Genomic DNA, 25,564 nt, shown 5'->3' on the forward strand with positions numbered 1-25,564 from the left:
TTGGACATTGTCTCGTCCTGCCACATCGCTATGCCATTAAAACTAGCCAAGAATTGCAACCACATTACAATTTCCGCCCTTATTGGTCTCGCTATTCTAATGTGGTGGTGCAGATGCCTCACTCCTTTCGTCGAATCTGCCAATCGCCTCAAAAAAGCCCTCCCCATGGGTATTACCCGGGCCGCGAAATTCAGACTTCCTATTAAGGATTGCATTGTGGTTAAGGTGACCTTCCTTGACGCCAATGTCTGTCTAAGCAAGTCCCGGAGCTTGCACACTTTCTCTATTGGCAATCTCGATGTCATAGTCTGCGTGTCTATCTCTATGCCTAAAAAGGACAAGATGGTGGCTGGACCCTTCCGTCTTTTCCTGTGCCAAGGGGACCCCGAAATCGTGGGCCATCTCCTGAAATCCTGCTAGTAATTGTGCACAGGTGTTCTTATTGGCCGGTCCCACAAACAAAAAATTGTCCAGGTAATGCACCACGTTGTCGTTCCTGGCCCTTTTTTGGAGTGCCCAATGCAGGAACGTGCTAAACATCTCGAAACAAGCGCAGGATATAGAACACCCCATTGGCATACATTTGTCAAAGTAGTATCTACCGTTAAAGTGAAAACCTAGGAGCGGGAAGCTGTCGGGATGAACGGGCAGCAACCTGAATGCGGACTTTATGTCCGCCTTGGCCATTAAAGCCCCTTGCCCGCATTGCCTTACCAAAGCAATAGCCGCATCGAAGGATGCGTATTGGACCCTACAGGCATCCTCCGGCAGGTGATCATTAACAGAGTCACCCGGGGGATATGACAGGTTCTGAATTAGCCTGAACTCCCCTTGCTCTTTCTTAGGCACTACTGCCAAGGGGTGAGACCATCATATCCTGGAAAGTCGGGTCCACGAATGGACCCGCCATCCTGCCCATATCGATCTCCTTAAGAACCTTCTGTTGTACTATGCCCGCGTGTCTCACTGCGGAGACGGCATTTCCTAAACTTGCGCTCCTAATTTTTCCTTGAAATGGTATTCTAAAGCCGTATCTAAAACCCTCCCTAAGCCTGGCAGCGTCCTCTCTTCTAGGATATTCTGCCAGCCATTCCGACATGGTTGCCAATTGTATTGGCGAAGGCGCCTTGCTGAAAACACTATTGTTTCCCTCCCCTGCCGAGATTTCCCTCAGGTCCTTGCCCTTTCCTAGTACATTTACTTGCCGGGTGCGGTGCAGCACACAAGGAACAGATATGTTTAAATTTACATTCGTGGAAGGTGCAATCTGCCTTGTTAAATCTCCAACATACTTTGCTATTCCCGCTCTCCCCCCATGAACTACTCCCCGGTGTAGCTGGCCCATTGCCTGCCCTTCCGGGCCCATGTGATCCGCCTACATCGAGGACCTTGCTGGTCATCTGGCGCAACCATAGACCCACGTCCTGTGTTCCCCATGCAATGTTCCTGTTGTCTTCCATTTTATCTCTGAACTGTTCGTCATAATTTAACCAGCACCAGCCTTGATACTCCTTGTAACCCTTGAGTATTGCATCTGCATAGCTAAGCATGGGTGATACTGCGACGGGTCCTCCTTTCCTATGACACTAATCATCCTCAAATAGGCTCTGGCCCAATTAACTATGTTCTTCGCCACTTTTACTTCCCCCCTTTCTTCTCCTCCTTCTTCCCCCCTTCTTCCTCTCCGCTGCACCTTTCCTGCCTTCCAATATAGAGAATATATCTATATACTCCCTTTTTCTTATCTTGCTTCGCAAGGCCCTCGGAACACTTTCCCACAACTCAGCTAAGGGCGGCAGAGTCGTTGCAGCTGTCATGCCCCCTACTACCCGCTCCACCGTCGCTGAGGACCCTTTTTCCCCTTCACACCCTTCGGAGTCCCCCTCCAAGTCAGTGGAGGATTCGCTGTCCTTCCTCCTTCTCTTATTACCCTTTCCTTTTGTTACTCCATCCTTGCCCTGTTCTCCTCCGCTTGCTCCAACGGGTGCCTCTGACACGACCACTGATTCCGCTGATCCTTCCGGTGTTCGCGCCTCGCTGTCCTCCTCTAAGCTTGCATCGCCTTCTCCGATTTCCATCACTTGTGCTGCTTTGCCTCTGCCAATGTCCTTCGCCACAATCTGTTTCCTGGGTTGCTGGCCTTACTTGGTTTTCTTCTCTTGCCCCTGGGTGGACTCCAACGCCTCTCGTGCGCCAGTGACCCTGTCCTGTGGAGCCAATGTACCCCCAGTGACCGGGCTGTACCATGGCGGTGGCACCTGCCACCATGGTGGGTACATGTGTTGCTGGTAAGGATTAGCTATTGCCGCCTGCCATGGCTGGGCACCATGCTGAGTTCCTCCCAGCCCGCCTTGTGCCGGTAACTCCGGTGGTGGGCGAGACGCTCCCATGGCCGGCATGGCCCCTGCACACATCGCCGGCCACATGGGCCATCTCCACTGCGGTGGGCCGCCTTGCCCCGACTCGAACTGCATGCCCAGAGACCCATGGTGGCTGCCTTGGTCCGCCGGGGTTGGCCTCGCCTGCTGCCGCCCGCCTCCGTTCTTCTTTGCTTGTGCCTTCTTAGCCTTTCCCGCAGGTCCTGCCTCCTTCTGGTTCCTGTCCTGTGGTCTTCGCCTCCTCCCAGCTTCTCGTTTTCCCTCCCCCTTGCTTGGGGCAGGATCGGCCGGTGTATCCCTTGGCTCTGCGACCCTCCGCTGCCTTGCTCCCCCCGGGCTTTCGCTGCTTCTCTACCTGGCATGCTCGCGATCAGTGCACAAAGGACTCCTTTCTTTCTTTCTTTAATTGTTTTTATTGTTTACTCACAGTTTGTAGCTTCTGAAGGGGGGAGCGCTGGCAAAGTCCTTGTCCAACTCCTGGAATCGCCTCCGGCCCTTCTAGGCTCCAAAAGGGGTGTCCGTACCTTTAAAATTCCCCAACGCTTGTTATCCCTGGTCTGCAGGGCTGTAGCCTGTGTGCTGCGTCTCCTTTTCTTTATTGTTCTTTTTTTTTTTAAATCACTGGCTGCTCCGACCATGTGGCCGCCGGTGAGATTTTCTTCCTGCTCCTGCTCCCGGCTGAAAAAGGCTGTGTGCCTTTAAATTTGTATCCAGCCCCTCGGGTCCTCTTCAGGGACTCCGGGAGCGCCAGCCCGAAAATTATTATTTTTTTTTTGGTCGCCCGATTGGTGATCCCGTGCATGGGATGTCCGGGTCCTCTCCGGCTATCCTCGATCGAAAGGCGAGCGCTGCCAGGTAAAAAGGCTGAGGCCAGCGCTTGCCGTGGTCTTAAAGGCCCCGGATCTTGTGAGAGACCCGTGGGCCGATGTCATCTCGTTGATGACGCGCGCGCGTCATCCCAGCCCCTCCCCTGGACTGGGAGGAAGGATCCCACGCCGCCGCACGCGCGTTTGTGCAGGACAGGTAGGTGGGGGGGCCCTCCCCTTTGGCAGGCGCCATGTTAAAGGGGGGGCCCTCCCCGCATGCGGCGAGTCGGCCCCGTTTTTTTTCTCTCTCATAAGGGACTAAATTAACCCTTTGCATGCCCTATCAAGATGACTTCTGCAATCCCTTACTATCTCGGGAGAGGGCTGCAAACAGTCTTCCCTACATTAGCTAAGATCATAAACCTATCCCTAGAATAAGGAACAATATCAGATATACTGAAAGGGGCAATTATAAAACCAATCATAAAGGAAAAAAACAGCGATCCCCTGATCCTGAACAAATACCGCCCAGTCTCAAATCTTCCCTTAATAGCTAAACTAATAGAAAAAACAGTACAGAAACAGCTAGCTGTACACCTAGATAATAACATACTGTACCCATCTCAACATGGATTTCGAAAGCACTACAGCACTGAGACACTACTTCTCTCGCTAACAGACAATATTCTAAGAGGTTTTGACAGCGGTAAACATAACATTCTAATAATGCTAGACTTAGCAGCAGCCTTTGACACAGTAAACCATAAAATACTACTAAAAAGACTAGAAGAAATCGGATTACACAGCAAAACAATAAACTGGTTCAGTTCATTTCTAAATAATAGGTTCTTTCAGGTTCAGATCAACAACGTATTATCAGAAAACGTCAATCTCAATACAGGAGTACCGCAGGGATCAACCTTATCTGCAACCCTCTTTAACATATACATGCTGCCATTATGCCATCTGCTAGCAGGACTAGGAATCTTACATTACATTTATGCAGATGATATCCAACTAATTCTTCCAATTGAGGACACATTAGAGAAAACATGAAACCTAGTTAACATGTACCTAGACATTATAAAACAACTGCTAAACCGAATGGAACTTGTGATTAATATTGAAAAAACAGAATTTCTACACTTTGGATGATTTCAATATTTTTCCATTCTAACATCAATAGTCCTCTAAAACAACCAGAAAAAGAAACTATCTGAAAAAGTACGAAACCTTGGAATAATAATGGACCCAGAAATCAATCTAAAACACATATCACTAAAAGTAAAAGAGGGCTATGCAAAACTCATGGAACTCAGAAAACTATAAAACCACTACTAACATTAGCTGATTTCAGAACAGTAGTTCAGGCATAGTTTTCTCCAGCACGGACTACTGTAACGCCCTTTTACTAGGACTCCCGAATACAAAAATAAGGCCTCTTCAAAACACAGCAGCTAGAATACTAACCGGAAAAAGGAGGAGGGACCATATAACTGAAACACTGACGGAATTACATTGGCTATCTATTGAACACAGAATTAAATACAAAGCCCTATGTACAATACATAAACTAATACATGATGAAAAATTCGACTGGCTAAACACAGCATTATGAGTACACGTCCCACACAGAAACCTTCGATCGGCAAATAAAGCACTCTTAACCATTCCATCAGTAAAAACAGCGAGACTAGCCCACACCTTGGAACACAATGCCTCTAGAGATCAGATTACAAAGAGATCTCAAAACCTTTAAGCAAAGTTTAAAAACATGGCTTTTTAAACAAGCATTTTATAGAGAGACTGGGGAATAGAAAACATACAGGAATAGACAGGAGAGCACCGGCGCACAGCACTATTCCAAGAATGTGCATTACAATAGCCTAGAAACTCTACATCACAACAAAAGTAATTGTAAACACTGTGAATATGAATTTTACCCATGAATAGTACCTTAGAGGTACACCTGGTCATGAATTACTTCACTAAACAATTGATTGTCTTTAACGATATATTGTAACTGAACCTTTTTGTGGCACCTGTTAGAATGTACTATAGTACGCATCCACCTACATTAATTTGTGCCTTCATGTAAACCGTTGCGATGGTATTTAACTTAGCGACGGTATAGAAAAGATTTTAAATAAAATAAAAAAAATCTAACACACAGGGTGAGAATGAAAGGTTTATCTTTTTGTGGATGACACTAAGATCTGCAATGGAGTGGACATGTCTGAGGCTGTAGACAGGATGCAAAATGACCTAAGAATGCATGAGGAGGAGTTAAAGTCTTGGCAGTTAAGATTAAATGCAAAAAAAAGAGCAGAGTCATGCATTTGATGTGCAAAATCCCAAAGGAACTGGATATGAATGGGGGGGGGGGGGGGGCAGAGAGATATGGTGATGTGCTCTGATCAGGAGAGAGACTGTGAGGTGATAGGTAGCAAAATGGTGTGACAAGGCAGTGACTAGAGCCAGCAGGTTGCTAGGCTGCATAGAGAGAGGTATAATCAGTTTAACAAATGAGGTGGTAATGCCCCTGTATAGATCTTTGGTGAGGCCTCACTTAAAATACTGTGTTTAGTTCTGGAGGCCATATCTCAGTAAGAATAGAGATAGGCTAGAGGTGGGTCCATAGAAAGGTAATCAAGTGGTGTAGGGTCTGCAGCAAAACACACACATTATAAGTCATGAGGACCTGAAAATGTATATCCTAGAGGTGAGAAGAGAAAAGGAGGATATGGTACAGACATTTTTAAATACCTGAAAGATATTAATGCACAAACAAATTGTAAGGGATTAAGGGGGAGAGATTAAGTGGGAGAGGAAGATTAGCTGGGTCCACTTTAAGCAGAAACCTGCTGACTCACTGGAGGAGATTTACAGATTAAAATAGACTAGGAGGTCCTGAAGAGACCAACCGGGGAAGGTCCTAGAACTGATAGGAAAGGCTGCTGGCTAAAGTAAATCAGTAACTGGAATTGCTTGCATGCTGTAAATCTTATAATTGTGAGAGATTGTTACGAGCGCGCGCGGGCGCGGTCGTCTCGGGCGGGTGGTGAGCCCTTGGGCCACGGCAGGACCCCAGGAGGAGCCCAAGGCCACACCGTGGGAGGTGAGCTGAGCAGGCATGGTGAGCCAGGCAGGCAGGAACAGAAGCAGGGAGTCCGACCCTCAGCCGGACCTGCATGCCCATGGTAGCCAACACGGGGAAGTTGACTAATGAACGGTCCTCCGACTGTTCCCGGCCCTTTCGGACCTGCCGCAGGGAACGGCAATGGGCAGCAGGCCGGACAGAGGCGAGGGCAGACAGAGTCCTTAAACAGAAGACATCAGACGGGGCAGAAGCAGGATGAAGCAAGACCGGAGACATCAGGACAAGGGCTTGAAGCGAGACACAGGAAAGGCCCAGGCGAGCAGGAACTCCGATGCTGGGATACTCACATCCGAAGCCCCCTCGGCTGGCAGAAGCTCAAGAGCCCGTGGACGAATCCCTCCTGTTGGCCACTCCAGGGCCCCCACAGGACAGAAGGCTCAGGAACCAGGTCAAGCAGAGACAGGTAGACATCCGGACAAGGCTGAAGCAGACACTGAAGACAAGGCTGGACGGGAAATGGCACTGTCCATCAGGGCGCCCTACTCAGCCCGCCCGTGGGACTGAGTCACGGACCCACCCTGGTCCAGACGCGCCCTACCAGCCTAGGAAGGCTGGTCGCGGACCACTCTGAGAAGGAGGGCGCGGGGAATACCCAGGCGAACAGGAACTCTTGATGCTGGGATACTCACATCCGAAGCCCTTACAGCTGGCAGGCACAGGACAAACATCGAGGCAGAGACACTGGACAGGGATCCATCAAAGCATAAGTGATCACGGAAGACTTGGATCAGCAAGTAGTACAGACGACTGTAGGACCTGATCCGCAGGCCGAAGACAAGCAGGAGTCGGAGTCACAGACCGGAGTCAAGGCAGGCTGAAGACAAGCAGGAGTCGGAGTCACAGACTGGAGTCAAGGCAGGCTGAAGACAAGCAGGAGTCAGAGTCACGGACCGGAGTCAAGGCAGGCTGAAGACAAGCAGGAGTCGGAGTCAAGGCAGGCTGACAACAAGCAGGAGTCGGAGCCACGGGGGACCTGGATCGGCAGGGTTACAGACTACTGTAGAACCCAATCCGAAGGCAAAGACACAGTGAACAGAAAGTCCTTAAATACTGGAGGTAGAAGGCAACTCCCTGGGAGGAGCTTGCCAGGACCGCCCACCGCTGGTCCTATAACTAGGGTAGAGAGCTGCGGGCCAGCCCCTAGGGAAGGGCGTCGCCCAACAGGAAGTCCAAACGCTGAGGCATGCAAGCCACAGGCACAGCTAGGCCTCTCAGGCCCTGGAGCAAGTCCTGGATGATGCGCAGGCGAGGCCCAGGCTTCAGAGCGGCCTCTGGAGGAAGGTAAGAGACCTCCTGCAGCGCAGCAGCAGGGGGGATCGCAACAGAGATAGACTGTTACCCTCTGAAGCTATACAGAGTAAACAATATACAGTAAATCTGTGTTAAGGTGAATTCTGATGTCTGAGACTTTTTTTTGTAAAAGAAGCAACCCTAATACTAGAATACATGGAGGGAAAACCTGGCATGGATTCCACCACAAACCTTTTTTTTTTTAATAATTTTTTTTTTTATTTTGCAAATTTCAAATTTGATACATTCAAATTTTTAAACAAAAATACAGGAGTAAAGAATAAACTTTTCAGGTATTATCCTTTAAACCATAATTCTAATCATAGAAATATCTAACAAACATAAATTCTTTTCCTCCCTATTACCAAACTAGTATTGGGGGGAGTACCAAAGCAAATACATACAAATAAGAAGAACTAATTCTAATATATTAAACAGAGAAAGACAACAGAGTATTTCTTTCTTAACTACAACTATTAAGAAGATGTTGTTTCAGGCTCTGCCCCCTGGTTCCTACGATTCTCAAGATATTCTGCTAGCTGTTCAGGTTCATAATATATGAATTTTACACCTTCAACTTTCATTTCACACTTACAAGGGAACCTGACATTCACTTGAAACCCAAACGTTCTTGCCTGGTTTGCCAATACTAAACATTTCTTGCGTCTTACCTGTGTCTCCTGAGAGACATCAGGGTAAAGCCACACTTTTTGACCCAAATATAGCATTGATCTTTTACTTAAAAATTTTTTAACACGTTGTCTCTATCCTCTGAATATTTGAACTTTACCAATAAAGTCCCACGCATCTCTACTTGAGAACTATAAGAAGTTTCAATTAACTCCGTTACATTCAATGATATTCCCTCTGTTGGTAAATTTTCTTGCAAATGGTCTTCTTTTTTTCTCATTAAGAAATAAGCCTTGAGAATCACCGTATTTTATCAGCTGTTTATTGACAATATTTCTTGAAAGTAGTTTTTAACTGCTCTTTAGGAGAAGTCATTTTACATTTGGGAAAGTTTATTATTCTTAAATTGTTGTATCTTAAAGAATTTTCAATACTTCCACTTTCTTTTCAAGCAAATTTTCTCCTTTTATTATAGAAAGTTGTACCATCTTAATCTGGCTTATTTCTTCTTCCACTTTTATCAAATTAATGGAATGCTGGTTAATTTCTGGAGTTAAATTGTGGAGCGATGTTTGTAAGTCCTTTATATTTGAAGATAAATTTAACATAGCATTTTGCATTGTCATTAGCCTGCCATATTAGTTCATCGTTACGACTTTAGGTTTCTCAACCGGCAGAAAAGGTGTCAAATTTATGGCTTGGGATACAGAAATACCTTGATTTTCCTGGTTCCTTGAAGGCTGAGTCATCTTCGCTGCTGATCCAGATTCCTTTTCACTGGATTCAGCTCGTTTTAAGCCACCATTTTCTCCACTCGCGGGGGAGGAGATGAAAAAACCTCCCGGTCTCTCTAATGCCACCGTCTCTCCAATTGCTCCCTCTCTGATTGGACTCACTTCCAAGGACGCCATCCGTCCTCGTTTGGAGCCTGGGTCCGCAACGTTGTCGGCGTCTCCGGGTGGGGTAGGGGTAGTTGGAGCCCCGGGACTGAGTGTGACGTCTCCCAGGAGGCGCTTGCTCTCCGCCTTTGCTGCCCAGCGGTATTCTCCGGGACTGTTGCCTCTGATACTGGTTGGAATCCCGTCAGCGTCGTTTGAATAAGCCTGGGTCTGGAGGGGGTCGGAGCACCCTCTCTCACCCGGGCTTTTCACTTCGTGTGTGGCATCACTCTGAGGCCTCAACAGGAAAAAAGTTACCATAAAAAGAAGCGACGCTATCCGGAGCTCACACACCAGCATCTCTCTCGGGCGCCATCTTGGCCACACCTCCTTTGTCTCTTTAATAATTTTTTATTTTAAATCATTTTCAAATATTTACAACAAGAAATTACCTGTTGTACCAATACAGATAAAACAGAAAAAATCAAATGAAATTAGCAATATGCATTTACATTCTTTATCTGATTATATTAAGTAATTTGGGAAAAGGGTTGTAAACCAAGCGGGTTATAAAGGAACGAAAAACATAAAATGTATATCAATTGAAAAGTTTGAGATCCATCAGAGATACATTTATCCATCTTCTGTACCCAATACAAGAGCCTCTTGGGTATGGTGTCCAGGAACGCACAGAGTTGCGATGGTTCAAAAAAGATGTATTTAAGATTAGAGTATTCACCACACTTACAAGGATATTTCAGAAGAAACTTGTCCCCCTCTGGTTAATACATCTGGTCACATAGTTAGGAATTTCTTCCTCCTTTCTTGAGAAGCTCTGGATAAATCTGGATACATCCATATTTTTTCGCCATGGAAACAATAATAAAACGATTATGCATAAACAAATGTAATACTAGATCATGATACGTTGGAAGAGCAAAAGATACTAAAAGCATCGCTCTTTTTGTTATTACAGTATCTATTGACGACTCCAATACTTCTGTCAAGTTTAATGAAACATTCACTGGCTGATCCCTACTGGAATATCTTCCTTAAAGGAAGTTAATATATCTTTGAAATAACTGGTAATGCTTCAGTTGACATTTTCAAAATGGGGTAGATTTTTAAAACTGCGTGAGTCGCGTACTTTTGTTTGCTGGATTTTATAAGATACGCGCGTATCCAGGATTTTAGAAGATACACTGAGGACAAGTCTTGCAGGGCTACTGCCCCGGAGGGAAGGGTTTATGCCAGCCTCATAGTTAGTGATTCAATTATTAGAAATGTAGATAGCAGGGTGGCTGGTGGACGTGAGGACCACTGGTAACTTGCCTGCCTGGTGCAAAGGTGGTGGACCTCACACGTCACCTAGATAGGATTATAGACAGTGCTGGGGAGGAGCCGGCTGTCATGGTGCATATTAAAGGCATAAAGGGTGCCTCAGAACATACCTTTCTCTGTATACAGTTACAGGTACAGGGAATGCACCAGTCTTACAGAATACTAGGGATGTGAATCGTTTTAGGACGATTAAAATTATCGTCCGTATTAATTTTTATATCGTCTTAAACCGTATGGAACACAATACAATAGAGATTCTAACGATTTATCGTTATAAATCGTTAGAATCGTGAGCCGGCACACTAAAACCCCCTAAAACCCACCCCCGACCCTTTAAATTAAATCCCCCACCCTCCCGAACCCCCCCCAAATGAGTTAAATAACCTGCGGGTCCAGCGGCGGTCCGGAACGGCAGCGGTCCGGAACGGGCTCCTGCTCCTGAATCTTGTTGTCTTCAGCCGGCGCCATTTTCCAAAATGGCGCCGAAAAATGGCGGCGGCCATAGACGAACACGATTTGGACGGCAGGAGGTCCTTCCGGACCCCCGCTGGACTTTTGGCAAGTCTCGTGGGGGTCAGGAGGCCCCCCACAAGCTGGCCAAAAGTTCCTGGAGGTCCAGCGGGGGTCAGGGAGCGATTTCCCGCCGCGAATCGTTTTCGTACGGAAAATGGCGCCGGCAGGAGATCGGACTGCAGGAGGTCGTTCAGCGAGGGTTCCGGCGCCTCGCTGAACGACCTCCTGCAGTCGATCTCCCTGCCGGCGCCATTTTCCGTACGAAAACGATTCGCGGCGGGAAATCGCTCCCTGACCCCCGCTGGACCTCCAGGAACTTTTGGCCAGCTTGTGGGGGGCCTCCTGACCCCCACGAGACTTGCCAAAAGTCCAGCGGGGGTCCGGAAGGAACCTCCTGCCGTCCAATCGTGTTCGTCTATGGCCGCCGCCATTTTTCGGCGCCATTTTGGAAAATGGCGGCCGGCTGAAGACAACAAGATTCAGGAGCAGGAGCCCGTTCCGGACCGCTGCCGTTCCGGACCGCCGCTGGACCCGCAGGTTATTTAACTCATTTGGGGGTGGGTTCGGGAAGGGTGGGGGATTTTAATTTAAGGGGTGGGGGTTGGGTTTTAGGGGGTTTTAATGTGCCGGTTTTGCGATTTTTAGATTTTTCACGATTTTTCACGATTTTTCACGATATTTTACCCCCCCAAACGGCAACAATACGATTCCCTCCCCCTCCCAGCCGAAATCGATCGTTAAGACGATCGAGGACACGATTCACATCCCTACAGAATACAGGAATGAATAGCCAATCAGAACGCAGCAGACGATACTCAGGTAAAAAAACTGTTGAATTGTTAACTCGAGTTTTTTTTACCTGAGTATCGTCTGCTGCGTTTGATTGGCTGTTCATGCCTGTGTTCTGATTGGTTACTCCTTTTCATGCCAAAACCACCTGAGCATTTAAATCACTGTCATACTGAAAGACTGGTGCACTTCCTGTACCTGTAACCATATATAGAGAAAGGAATGTTCTGAGACACCCCTTTATGCCTTTATATGTGCCTTTTAAGAGTTTTTGTCAGTTGTATCCCTTGTTTTGTTGGTCTGGTTTCTTTGAACAGTGATATTTATATTTGTTTTTGCAGAATGATTTTCTAACTGTGTTGTTCCTCCCGACATAGCCAGCTTGGTGAAACACGGGGTCCGTGTTGGGGAACCTTGGACCTGAATTAGAATATTGTATTTAACAGTGGAGTTGCTATATTATTAAAAAATTCTTTGATAAAAGAACTTTGGATCAACAGATTATTTTTCTGCACTTTTCGTGGATTACTTGAAAGTAGCCTGCAACCTTAAAGAGTGCATGTGGTATGGGAAGAGAATTCATTTTTTCCAAAATTTAGCACGAGATTTTTTAGAAATGTGAAAAATTCTGAGAAGCTAAATCTCTCCTGATTCAATCTGGGATTAGGTACATGCGCCATTACAAGTCATTTGCTATTTGATTTGAACTAAACAGCCACAGGCATTTATGCAGCAAACTGAAGGAAATCAACAAAGTACTTCGCAAACCAGTGGATGACCTGGCACCAAGACTACAGAGGATTACTAGCTGTTGAGTAGGAAAAGGATGGAACTGTTGAATTGTCTATACAGAGACTGTAGATATTTTAATTTGTTGATATTAACTGAAATGTTATGACTTAAACTAATTAAATTGATATTATGATTAAAATGCAGTGCAAAGTAGTCACTGTAAATCAGAAAGGAATCTGGTGTGGCTATATAACTACTATATATTATGAAGTGTTTGGAGATGAAAGGATTTTGGGTGAAGAATGTTGATAAAGAGAAAGGATTGCATGTGGCATATGGGTGGTTTTGATATGAATACAAGAGAAGGGAATGGCAGGGGAGGGAAGCCTATAAGAAGTTACTGGGAATGTAAATTTACTTGATTAAAAACAACTTATTCACAAATCAGAAATAAAGAATAAATATATTTTATTTCTTTATTATTTAGCAGATATGAGTATGCAAAAGTACAAATTTGTAAAATGGATTGTGAAAGGGATTAATTGCCCAGTGAAAAGATATAAAGTGTTAACATATTGAAATCTGTGTCAGTAGATAATATAGCTTTAGTTACTCTAGGAGACTCATTTAGCATAAGTAAAACATGCTAAGCTGAACATTCTGTCCCCAGCAGTGGGTACATGTTGTATCTATATATATATATATATATATATATATATATATATATATATATATTGTAGTTTAACTGTGTTAATGCAGTCCTCTCTTAGCACTGTGTGTAACCTAGGATAAAAAGATGTGAGCCTTTATCTTTAAGAGGCCCCCCTCCTCTTTCTCTCACTATTGGAAAGGCTTGAATGCTCCTCAATCTAACTTGAGTCTTTCTAGGTGCCTTCTAGACTCAAGGGACTACCCTTCATGTTTTCCCTGTGTTAATTGTTTCTTAAGCTCGCTGCCATTGGACCTTGCCCCTTGCCCTCAGCTTGTGGAGGCATTCCTTTAGCAGCTTTCGACGAGAGTCTTGCCTATGTTTACCTCTGAGCCAGCTGCACTCTGTGAAACCCTGTCAAATGATTGGGTTTTTACCTTCTCTTTTACTTGCCTTCATTGGAAGACTAAATCAGCCTCAGATCCCTCCTGTTACCTTCCCTCCATTTGATAAAGATCTCTGCCTAGGAGCTTACGTTTGAGAGTCAACAATGTAAGTAGAAATTTACCTGTTCAATAAATGATTTCAAACTTAAAGAATCTTTGTCTTGAGGACTGATTGGAGAGAAAGTTAGCTGCCTGAATGGGAAAAAGCACAGAGATGTACCTGATTCAGAACACTGAAAGACAAGTAGATGACACAAATCTTTGGTTAATTTCTTTCAGAGAAACAAAGAGGTGGTGTTCGAGTAAGAAAAGGGGTAGAATTTCAGTTTCAGTATCTTTTTGCAGATACAGAAGGTTGATGGCTGGTATTTCTGGGAGGAATACTAAGAAAGCCTTATTTTGTATTGTGTATGGTCCTAACAAAGATTGTGTAGTCCCTCTTTAGAAATATGTTTAAAATGATAAAAAAAAAAAGTGAACTGTAAGAGTGTTGTTCTGGGACGTGATTCTGATATGGTGCTAGACCATTTTTTGACCAGTCTGTGCATGTAGTATTAGTTATTACACATCATAGTTCTAGACAGTTAACTAAGGAAAGGATGACTTGTTTGGTGTTGAATGATATTGTAACAGAAAATACATTTTACTCTGGGAAGCACAAGTCCTTTTCTAGAATAGCTTTTATCGGATTCCTTGCTGAGTAGGATGGAAGAGGTGAGGATTGGGAAAGCTGGTATGTTAAATCATGCTCTGGTTGCTTTGTAAAGGTGTTTATTAAGCAGGGCCAGATTAAGGCAATATGCACCTATAGGACTAAGGGGGAGGGGTATTATTCTCCTCCTCCTATCCTGCAGTAGGGGGTGGGGGTAGGGCAATCTTTCCTGCCAAAATTCCCTTCTCCTTCTCACCTCCAAGTTGGCACATAAAGATGAAGATAAAGCAGCGAGGAGCCTTCAGTAGCTCTTGCAGACAGACCCTACATGCTCTGCCTCTTGTTTGGACATTTATGGCAACAGGAAGCCTGAGAGGGTGGGGGGGCCACAGAATCCATCAGCACAAAAGGGCTATTCAAGGCCTCACACTGCTTTTTTTGCCATCATTTGGTGCCGCTAGAATAGAGAAGTAGCAACTGTAGCTGCAGGGTCTCATTTAGAGGCATGGCAGTGGTGGTGATGTTCCAGTGGCTATGAGAATTTGGCCCTCGAGGCAGTTGTATGCATTTATTCCTAAATCCAGACATGTAATCAAGTAGTCCACTTTTGAATACTGGATGCTGACAGTTAAACAGAAGTCCTTTAAACATTCGTGAAGTAAAAGAAAGAGAAAATTGTAATTACTTTCTAAAACTTATAGTGATACATTTTTATTGGTTAGTACTGTTGTACTAGTACTATTGTTTTCAATTAGATATTCCAAGCCCCATACTAATTGCATCTAGTTAATTTTTAATTCTATTATGGTCCCCAACAGAAATGGATGTTAGCTGTCGAGCCATGTGATAGATTAGCAGCTAGGAAGTTCTGAAATTATGTAACTTCCTGTCCTAGCTCCTTTTTTCTGCATCGAACCCTTCCTCTGGTGTTTGCTGGTCTTTGATGGGAGAGGACCGTGGCAGAAGCTTTGAAAGTCTTTCAGTTTTATTTCTCCATGGACAAGCAGGATAAACTCATCTACACAAGTTTTGTGAGGTCATCCATCAGTGCCAAGATGGAAAAGCTCTCTCATATGCAGGTCTTCCTCAGTCTTTTTCTTCTGCTTGTGCAAACAGATGTGTTTTTTGCTTTCTCTTAGCCACTTGTTGAAGTTTATTTGGGTAATTTTTTGTTTATTTTCTTTTTCAGTTTATTCTTTAATTATTTATAGAATTTGATATTCCATCTTTTATCAAGACTAGTCCCAAGGTGGATTCCGATCAATTTAAATCAAACAATTGCAAATGAAATAATTTACAGTGGTGATCAAATTCACAGCAGGGTATATGTCAAGTACTTAATCAGAAGTACAGGGAGTTAGGTCAGGGGAATAGGGTCTCTGCAGGAAAGATCTGACTGAAAAGCCATGTCTTAGCTTTTTTTCCTGAAAGTATAGGGGTAGTGGTACTTTGTTCTAAATGTTTGATGCATAACAACTGAAGGCATGAATTCTAGTGCAGGACAATCTGACAGAGGCCAGAAGAGGAGTCAAAAGAAGAGCCATTTGAGAGAACCAGAGTTCTCTTCTGGGTGAGTAGGAGGAGAGAGGTTGGGAAAGGTACTTGGGTGCTTGCTTATCCACACATTTGTATAGGAAGCAGAGACCTTTGAATGTTATCTTGCTTTCTACTGGAAAGCAGTTGGTGAAGAATTGGTTTTATGAGGTTGGTTGCTTTGGCTGCTATAAAAATTCTAGCAGCAGTACTTTGAAGGAGCTGGAGACACTTCATACTGTATTGTGTGATGCCATTAAATAGGAAGTTGCAGCAGTCAATTTGACAGGTGATTACTGTATGGATTACAGTAGTGAGATTGTGTTTATCAAAGTAGTTGTGTAGTTGGCGAATCTGGAGCAGATACATAAAGGAAGTCCTTACCACCTTTGTGATGTGAGCTTCCATGATCAGGTTTTGGTTGAGCTGAACCCCTAGACTTCAAACTGACTCCTTAGGCTGTAAGGTAACAATTGTAGGGGATGGACCCTGTCAGTTGAGCTAGAGGAATTTTGATTTGGAGGGGTTTAGCTTGAGTTTGTGGTTGCTAAGCCCCTGGGTTACTAATGTAAGACAATCATTGAGGTTTGCAATGATTGGAATAGATGCAGTTTGATCAGGACCCATTTTTATGCACAGTTAGATGTCATTAGCAAATAGGTGGCATTCTGTGTTGAAAGACTGGATGAGATCACAAATAGGATGGTTGTAAATACTTAAAAGGATCAGGAAGCCCTGAAGTACTCCACAGGTGAGATCTCTGGGTTGGACATTTTATAGGCCCATGCAACAGACTGGATTTCCTTAGATTGGCAAGGTGTTTTGATATGAAAAAGTATTACTTGTCAAAATTATTTCAAAATATCTTTAATGACTTTATCTTATTAAGCTGTGACTGTGTATGCACATTTTCTGCTCTCTAGGTTCATTCATAAAGTAAATAGAGTAAAAATGATCTTTTATAAAAGGTTTCCTCTAGTATTTTAAGTTTCTTCTAAATAAACTGTCATTATATATACTACCCTTACTACCCTTAAGAGAAATAAGGGGGTAACCTGCACGGAGCGGCAGTTACTACCTTGGGAAGCTTGCTAGGCAGACTAGATGGACCATTTTGGTCTTTTTCTGCCGTCATTACTATGTTAATATATATTTATCAGATTACAGATATTCTCCGAAGACAAGTGGAATCACCAATCACTTGTCATCATTGCTTGGTGGTGATCATAGTTTTCCAGGGTTATTTAGGAAATGTTTAGAAACACTTGGTATATGTGGCAGTTCTCATGATCCTGCAACCCCACAGTATGACTAAGTTATTGTTTGTCATACAGTGATATGGACATTTTAACTTGATAGCAGCAGTTGCCCTGCTGTTCCTAGCCTCTTTGCAGCTTGTTTTCTGCATTTGGCTGTTTTCTTAGTTCAGTGTAATTCAGCAGATTTTTAAATGACCCTGATAGTTTTTTTGTTGAGTGTTCCAGAAGTTGACATTTTCTTATGTGTTTTTTGTCATCCTTTCAGTGAGCCCACTTTAAGCTGCAATCCCAACCACACTTCCATGATGTATTTTTCTTACTCGGGTCATCTGTCTTAGTTAAAATTTCATCCTTTGATTTTGTTTCATAATTTTTAAGCATCATGTATCAGGGTAAAGATTATGATTCAGTCCTTTGTAATATCTGCTTAAGGATGTCACCCAGGGCAATCAAGATTCACAAAGTCAGACTACAATCCTATCTTGAAGAACTGAAGAAGATTGGATCCAATGACATGGCATTGAAGGCAAAAATAAAGCAGCAGAATCATGGAGCCATACTATCTAGATGGTGGCATAGAGGTTCAGAAGGAAGCATCAACTCTTTGGGCACCAGAATCAAAAGAGAGACCCTAGAGACAAGAAAAACCTTGCATTCTCAGCTTGTGCTGAGCATAAGGTGCTGAGTGCTTCAGCATGGAGCCAAGAAGATACAAGAAAGAACGAAAGTGCAGGCACATCAGCAATAATCCCCTTCATGCAGCTCCAAGAACTGAGCAATTCTAGAAGATGTGCTTCAAATTCCAAAGAGGCTAGCTCTGCCTCTTGTTCAGGTCAGTCACTGCAGTGGTCTCTGGAGGTCCAACTTCAGGCTTTTGACACCCTTCGAGAGACTACGAATAAGATCAGCTACATGCTTAGTCCTATTGCATCTTTGAGGAAGAACTTTGTGGGAGAATAGTAGAGGCAATTACTAAAGATAGAGTGCAGAGCTACATGCATCAACTAGGTCCACCAACTTAAGAGTATTAAACAACCTGTCTACTAGTGCCTTCCCTTCTTGGAATGATATTGGGCTCTCGTGCTGAGATTCTGATTTGGTACTGAGTGCATTGATTCAGAGCTGAAAGGGCTCAGAAAGGGAAGCTTCTCTAGCTTCTCAGTCAACTCACCCCACAGCCTTAAGAGTTGACTTTCAGTGTGAGAGGTAGGCTGCTTATCCCAAGAATAAGCAGTGGATTTCTGCAACTCTAACCTTAATAATTGTTAATTGAATTTTTCCTCCAGGAACTTGTCCTAAACCTTTTTTAAATGCAGCTATATTAATATCTTTCACCACATCCTCTAGCAATGAATTCCTGAGCTTAATTATGCGTTGAGTAAAAATGTCTTTTCTCTTATTAATTTTAAATGTATTACCCAGTAACTTCATTGTGTGTCCCCTGGTCTTTGTACTTTTTGAAAGAGTAAACAACTGATTAACATTTACTTGTTCCATTCCACTCATTATTTTATAGACCTCTATCATATCTCCCCTCAGCCGTCTCTTCTCCAAGCTGAAGAGTCCTAATCTCTTTAGCCTTTTCATAGGGGAATTGTTCATCTCCTTTATAATCTTGGTCTCCCTCTCTGTAACCTTTTCTAATTCTGTTATATCTTTCTTGAGGTTGTGGTGACCTGAACCAACACAATCTCAAGAGTGGTCGCACCTGGAGCGATGCAGAAACATTATATATTCTCTGTTTTATTCTCCATTCCTTTGCTAATAATCCTTAGCATTCTATTTGCTTTCATGGCTTCTGCACACTGAGCAGAAGATTTCAACGTAATTTGCAAGGATCAAAGTAGTACAGGAGGTCAGCAGAATTGTTGGGAGTTGGGCAGCAGAATGGCCTTCACTCTTTTGCCTCGATCATCGTTTTAAGCCTCTGTGGAGGAGTAGAACCTGGGGGGAGGGGGAACTTCCTGGGGGAGGCTTGGGAGTGAAAGGGCATGATGGCCCCTTTATTTTCAGTTTGGTGGGAGCCCGGTGGTGATTGTTGGGGTATGGATGCCCCTTGATCTCCAGACAGGAGGAGGGAAGGAAGAGATTATGGGGCACAAGGCCCCTTGATCCTTGAGTTGGGAGAAATTTTACGTTGGAGCCACCAAGCTCTTGTCTTTATTCTTTGGGTGGGTGTGGGGAAGTCATTATGTTGCTGCTGAGCAAAGGATCTTTTGTGTGTGTGTGTGTTGTGGGGCCAGGGAGGGGTGTTATGTTGAGGCCACCAAGCCCTGGTGGCTTTTCCTATGTAAACTTTGGGGGATGTTATGTTGAGTCTGCTGAACTCCATTGTTGTTCTTGTAGGGGAAGAGGTCAAGGATTATGGGACTGTTGGGTGGGTGATCAGAGCAAACCGGAAGACTTAAACTTATGTCAAAAGTGGGGGATGAAATATCCCATGCTTTACCAGCTCTTTCACTTTAGGTTTGTTTGAATTGGGATTTTACTATGTATTCAGTGCGCACTATACTTATTGTGTTAGCTTGCATGCTTTTTTACACACCTGCTGCTAAAGAGTCTTGATTTTAGCAGGTGTACAAAAATATTTAGTGCAGCCTATGTAAAGTTGCATTTTAGCATACACATTAAATTGTTACTGATGTGTATACTAAAACATTTTTAGAATGAGTTTTAGTACATAAGTCCTTATGTATGACTCTAAACTATTTTTTCTTTCAGCCTTGCTTTGCATCCAGACAAAATCTTGGTTGCAACTGGACAGGTTGGAAAGGACCCCTACATTTGTATCTGGGATTCCTATAATGTACAGACTGTTTCTATTCTCAAAGACGTGCATACACATGGAGTTGCCTGTTTGGCTTTTGATTCAGATGGGCAGGTGCGTATGTTTCTATTTTCATTTCTTCTTTCTAAGTTACTCTATTATATATCTTTTTTGTGGACATTTTCACTTAGAAATATGGCAGAAGCAGAACAGGGAATCTGAAGTCTGATTAATTATCTTTGGGGTGGGGCTGCTTGTAATTAAGTCCTGCTCCATAAGTAGAGAGTAGGAATGTGCATTTGTTTGAAACAAATGGCAAAATGCAACAAGTGACTCCATTTTTGTTTCATTTGTGGACTCCCAAAATTAATGGAGGGTGCCCATGAATTTAAACAAAATTTTTCATCTCATTCATTTATATTTCCATTCAAATCTATGGCTGTGCCCAGTCAACAAACAACTGGTAACTGTAGCAACCAGCTCTTACCCATGTGACATCCTGGCCTCTTGGGAGCCAAGACAAGGAGCGTAGATGGAAGGCAAATAGCTGTCATCTGGATCAAGGGTTGCTGACATCCTCCCGCTGAAAGGTCTGAGCATGTGCAAGAAATTCTCCATTTGCTCTCTGGCAGTTTGCAGAGAAACATCTCTTTTCTAGAAGCTCTCTGAGCTTAAAAAAAGCTTTTAAAAAATTAGGCTTTGGCACTGGTAAAGGGCTTTTTCTGATCTTCTCTGCTGCAGTCCCCCGTTTAGTGGTCTGGTCCTCACTCTCTCATTCACGTGATAGGAGGAAAGGCAGAGGCACTGCTTTAAGTGTTTAGTGGGGGCTGGGTAGGAGTGGAGTAGAAGTTGAAGTAGTGCCAGTGATTTTTTGTATCACTATTTGAAATAATAGTGTAATGCAGTGAGGTTACTAGACAGACTGAAGTGAAGAGCCTTACTAGGCTGCCAGTCTTCTTAGTTCTTTTTCTAACAGTTTTTTTTTGTGTGTGTGCAAAAAGAGTCAGTCAGTACACACACACACAAACTGTATATGTAAGTGTGTGTTTGTGTGTGACAGACACTTTTGCACATACTAAAGTGTGATATAAAAAACCCTGTAGGCCCTTGAAATTGCATTATGCCACTGCAAAGAAAGGAAAAAGGATTTGCTTCAGAGCCAGCTCAGCCTAGTAGTAGCAGTGAGAAAAAAGGAAGTCCTAACCCTAAACTGAAAAGAAACTTTTTAAACTGCAGAATGCCAGCAGTGGAAGCCAGCTCAAGCCAGAAGAAATTGAAATTTGAAGAGCATGTGCACTGCCATCTGTTTCTCTCCTTCTTGTTTTTGAGCAGGGGAAAAAAGGCAGTAGAACCATCCAAGGCTGGCATTATCAGGGCAGGAGCATGGACAGGGGCAACAGACGTGCAACAGCCAAAACCAGTAGCACACTTCTCTATAATTACTGCATCTCGGTCAATGAAGGCAGTATTTTCAATAATTGATTTTGAGGAAGACTCTTGTCTGGGATTCCCTGAATTATAGAAATTGAAGAGTAGTAGCTGAAGATATTTGATGGTTTTTCAGCTACTCTTCTTGCTGCATTGCTCTGCTCCTACTGTTTCTGTTTTTAATCACCAGTGCCACTGCTTCTGCAGCCGCTCCAAGCCAGTCTTGGTACCTTAGGGTGCTTCTTACTCTACTCATTCTATCTTCGAGCTTCTTTTCAAATCCTTTTCCTCTATGGTACTTAAACACTCTGTTACGCTAGGCGATCCGTGGGCTACCCCCGCGGACCAGCACACTGACCCTCCTCTCTGGGCCATCCTCGTTGGCTCCCAATGCAGCCTCATGCCTCTGGGCCTTCTTGTGGCAAGAAATTGCACTCTGATTTGGCCAAATGCTGTCAGTACTTCTTGCGGCAGGTAGATGAGGGGGAGCTGTGCTCCTCAGATGTGTGCGCGCCCGACCTTACCACATTTAAAGGGTCCATGGCAGGAAAAGTCCAGCGGTGCCTCCCGATGACATACACACTAGGCCCTATAAAAGGCCCTTGCTGCTCTCCCTCATTGCCTCAGCAACAGATCCAGCTACACTTCATAGTTCATGTTGCTTCCCTGCAATCTCATCTTCATTCCAGCCCTTGTCCGGCTTGTCCCCGTTCTAGTCCTGCTTGTCTTTAGTTCTATTCCAGCCTATCTTCAGTTCCAGTGTCTGTTTGTATTCATCCAGTGCTGTTCGCCTTTTCTCATCCTTGCCTGTCTACCCTTCTATCTGTCCCTCTTGTGTCCTCTCAGATGGATACTGGTTTGATCTCTGCGTTGGACCTCTGTTATGCTTGATCGCTGCTTGCCTCTGACCATTGCCTAGCACCTAGATGTATCTGATTGCCATGTGTCCACAACCCAGCTTAACACAGACCTCTCCTGCCATCAGGAGAGACCCCACTTAAGTCCTGCCAGCACCCAAAGGCTCAACCCAAGGGGAATAAGGGCTGGTATAGGTGGAAGAATCCTGACAAATCTCTGCTTCAACCTGGGTCTGCTTGCCAATGGTAGGAACCTACCTACCTACAGGTAGAGCCAATCCTGCCTTGGCCCAAGGGTCCACCATTACTACAGACTCTTGGTCCTTGCCCTGGCCATCTGATACTTTACACAAGCCTTACCCACCTAGTTTTATTTTAAGTTTCATGCCCTCTTTGGACATTTTCATCAAACTTTTTTCCCTCATCCAGTATTTACTCTTCAATGGATTATTACACACCAAAGGCAAGGACTGCAGAGGTGTAGCAACCAGAACTGGGATCACATTCCTCTGGGATTACTGCTTCTGAGATAATTGAGGCATTAATTAACAAAACTGATTCAGAAGAAGAATTGTGTCCTGGATTCCCTGAATCACAGGATATTAAACAGCTAGTGTCTAAAGAGCATTTGATGCTTCTAGTCAGTAGCATTTTAGCCTCTAGTGAAGACCAAACTCTAAGCCTAAATAGTCAGTTCCTTCACTTAATGATGTGGATTTGGAACTGGTATCAGTCCTCCTTCAGGCATTTCCTCTAACTTTTCTCTGCCAGGGCTTTCTACAAATTTGACTGGTGCCCTGTGGAGCTTGGAATGGTCTTGCCACTCTGGATGGCTGCTTGCAACTCACATGATGCTTTGGGGTCTTCGTGCCATTCTTTCAGTTGCTTTGATTCTCTGACTGCCTTGCTTGGGGGGGGGGGTCCTGCCTTTTTTTAGTATTTTGTTCCTTCTTCATGGTGCCTTGAGATGTTCATTGCCCCACTTGGTACCCGCTTGGTCCCATTTGTACAGCCTTATGGAGGTTCACAGCCTCTGTTGTTGGTGCTCTTTGCCATACTTTTGGAGCCTTTGTGTGTTCTGGCCACTCTTGCTGCTGCTTTACAATACCCCTCTGAAGGTGCTTGAACTCCTTCCACTGCTGGTAGAATTTTGCCTCATTGCAGCTTCTTTGGGCTCTTCATGCTATTTTTTGTGTCATGTTGACATAGTCTTGATGTATTTGCATGGCTTCACCCTTCTGATGATATCTACTCGCCAGTTTCATTAGAAATGATTGAAAATCCCAATTTGGGAGCCCAAAATAGGCTACCTTACTTCCCCCGTTGAATATAATGGTAAACGAATGAACAAATAAACACATTTTTGTTATAGAACCACATTAACAATACATTGTCAACGAGTAGAACTATCACATGCAGAATGACAAATTATAAGAGGCAGTATAGTAATACATGCTACTGATGAAATACTGACTGCAGGAACAAAACATCCTTATTTGTCTTTTACGTGGACCCTCCTAGTGTTCCAATTCCTCTTTATTCTTGGAGATAGAGGGTATTCGGGGACCATACTCTGCTAAATTTAGAAAAGGCATCCCTTCTGATTGCTGTCAATTTTTCCAGCCTCTGTAAGTGCCGTAATTTTATTAACAGCTGTGTATGGGATGGCGTTTTGTTAGACTTCCATTGAGCCGCCACCAACACTCATGCTGCAGTCGCACATACTGAAATAGTATTTGCTGCTCACCCGTGTACCCCTCATAAGATATTCCTAGTAGCCAAAACTCTGCTGTCAAAGGGACGGGGACACCCAGGATTTTCTCCATCTACCCCGGACAAGCCTTCCAGAAACTCTGGATGTAAGGACGGCTCCACCACATATGAAAAAGAGAGCCTATTTGGGAGCAGTGTCGCCAGCACATAGGTGGGCAGCCCCGAGACCAACTAGCTATACGGGCTGGAGAATAATGCCAGCGATATAAAAGTTTGTATCTATTTTCCATCAAGACAGCCGACATTGAAACCCATCCCAGACTATGAAAACATTCCTCCCCATTGGCCCCTGTCCCACTTGACCCCCACTCCCAAGCTGCAATATGGGTTCCGTGAATACAATCTTGACCTATCAGTAATTGATATATTTTTGATATATGCTTTTGAACTTACCTGCCAAAATGCAGTACCCTTCAAAAAGGGAATGGCCCTGCTGTAGATCTGCCTCCACTGCTTTGGTACTAATAAAGTGTTTCAGCTGGGCATAGGCTAAAAAGTCAGACATTGGAAGGCAGTATATCCGTTGTAATTGATCAAATGCTATCACTCCATTATGCCATATCTGCCCCAAACAAGTAAGCCCCAATTTCTCCCATCTGAGAAATACTGGATTTAATCTCCCAGCAACAAAGTGTCTCAAATGACGGATAGATGAAAGCGTCGAATATTGTTTTGCTCCACACCAATTTTGATTTCCAACATCTCAATAAACGATAGGTACATTGTAAAGGAGGAGGAAAGTCTTTAAGAGCCTGATTGGAGAGTCTCTCCGACCAAAACAGGGTATGCAATGGGATGTCCCCCATCAAAGTCTGTTCTATCTCTACCCACTGTTTGGTCGAGGTAGGATTATAGCATTCAATTACCGATCGGAATTGAGCGGCCACATAATAGTGTATTAAGGATGGGAGTCCTACTCCTCCGTCCCATCTGCTACTATACAACATCATCTTGGCTACCCACGGTGGTCTCCTATGCCAGATAAAATAGAACATTTTAAACAAATTTCTTTGATTGAAAAAACCCAAATGACTGCAATCTACGAAATGAATGAACAAAACCAAAATGAATTTTTTGATTCTAGACGTGCCTAGTACAGAAGCTGGAGAAAGGAAGCAGAAAGCTCCAAAGAAAGCTCCCAGGAGGGCTTTGAGAGGAAATTGGCAAGTTTCCCAAGCAGGGAGAAGAAAAGAAGAGAAGACAATTTTTATTTTATGGTAATATTTTCCTTCTTAATGAATTTGTATGGCAGTGAAATGGTCTGTAATGGAATACTGCAACCACATCACAAGGAGAGAATATCTATATCTATCTAGAAACAGAGATAGCAAACAAATTTACAGAATTACTCATGAAACCTTAGGGAGATATCTGATGTTTAACCACTGAAAGCACCCAATATGACTCATAATAGCCAAGAGGGATACTGACAAGTATGCTGACAGGCAAAAAACACAGTCACATCTAAAGAAAAGAAACTTTGCCCAGATAAGTATCCTTCAACTCTGGTTCTTATCAAGATCTGCTTGTGTGTAAAGTTACTGTGTAAATAAAACTATGGCAGAGGGACAATGCAGCAATTTTGGCTCATAAGCAGAAGTCACAAACTGGCCCAGGGAAGTTCAGAAGTTAAAGGGGCGCCCACCCTTGGATGAAGGGGGAACATCCTGAAATGGAGAAAAG

The 25,564-nt window shown here is 43.9% G+C and overlaps 1 protein-coding gene across 1 annotated transcript in view; it reads left to right on the plus strand.

Annotated features, from left to right (window-relative positions):
- EML6 (EMAP like 6) overlaps nucleotides 1-25,564 on the plus strand; it is an 815,949-nt gene that overhangs the window by 50,693 nt on the left and 739,692 nt on the right. Inside the window, exon 2 of the mRNA XM_029593447.1 lies at nucleotides 19,778-19,937. Coding sequence (XP_029449307.1) covers nucleotides 19,778-19,937 — 160 coding nt within the window. The remainder of the gene's footprint in view (nucleotides 1-19,777; nucleotides 19,938-25,564) is intronic.

The sequence above is a fragment of the Rhinatrema bivittatum genome, chromosome 3 (genome assembly GCF_901001135.1).
Source record: "Rhinatrema bivittatum chromosome 3, aRhiBiv1.1, whole genome shotgun sequence".
In the NCBI taxonomy this organism is placed as follows: Eukaryota; Metazoa; Chordata; class Amphibia; order Gymnophiona; family Rhinatrematidae; genus Rhinatrema; species Rhinatrema bivittatum.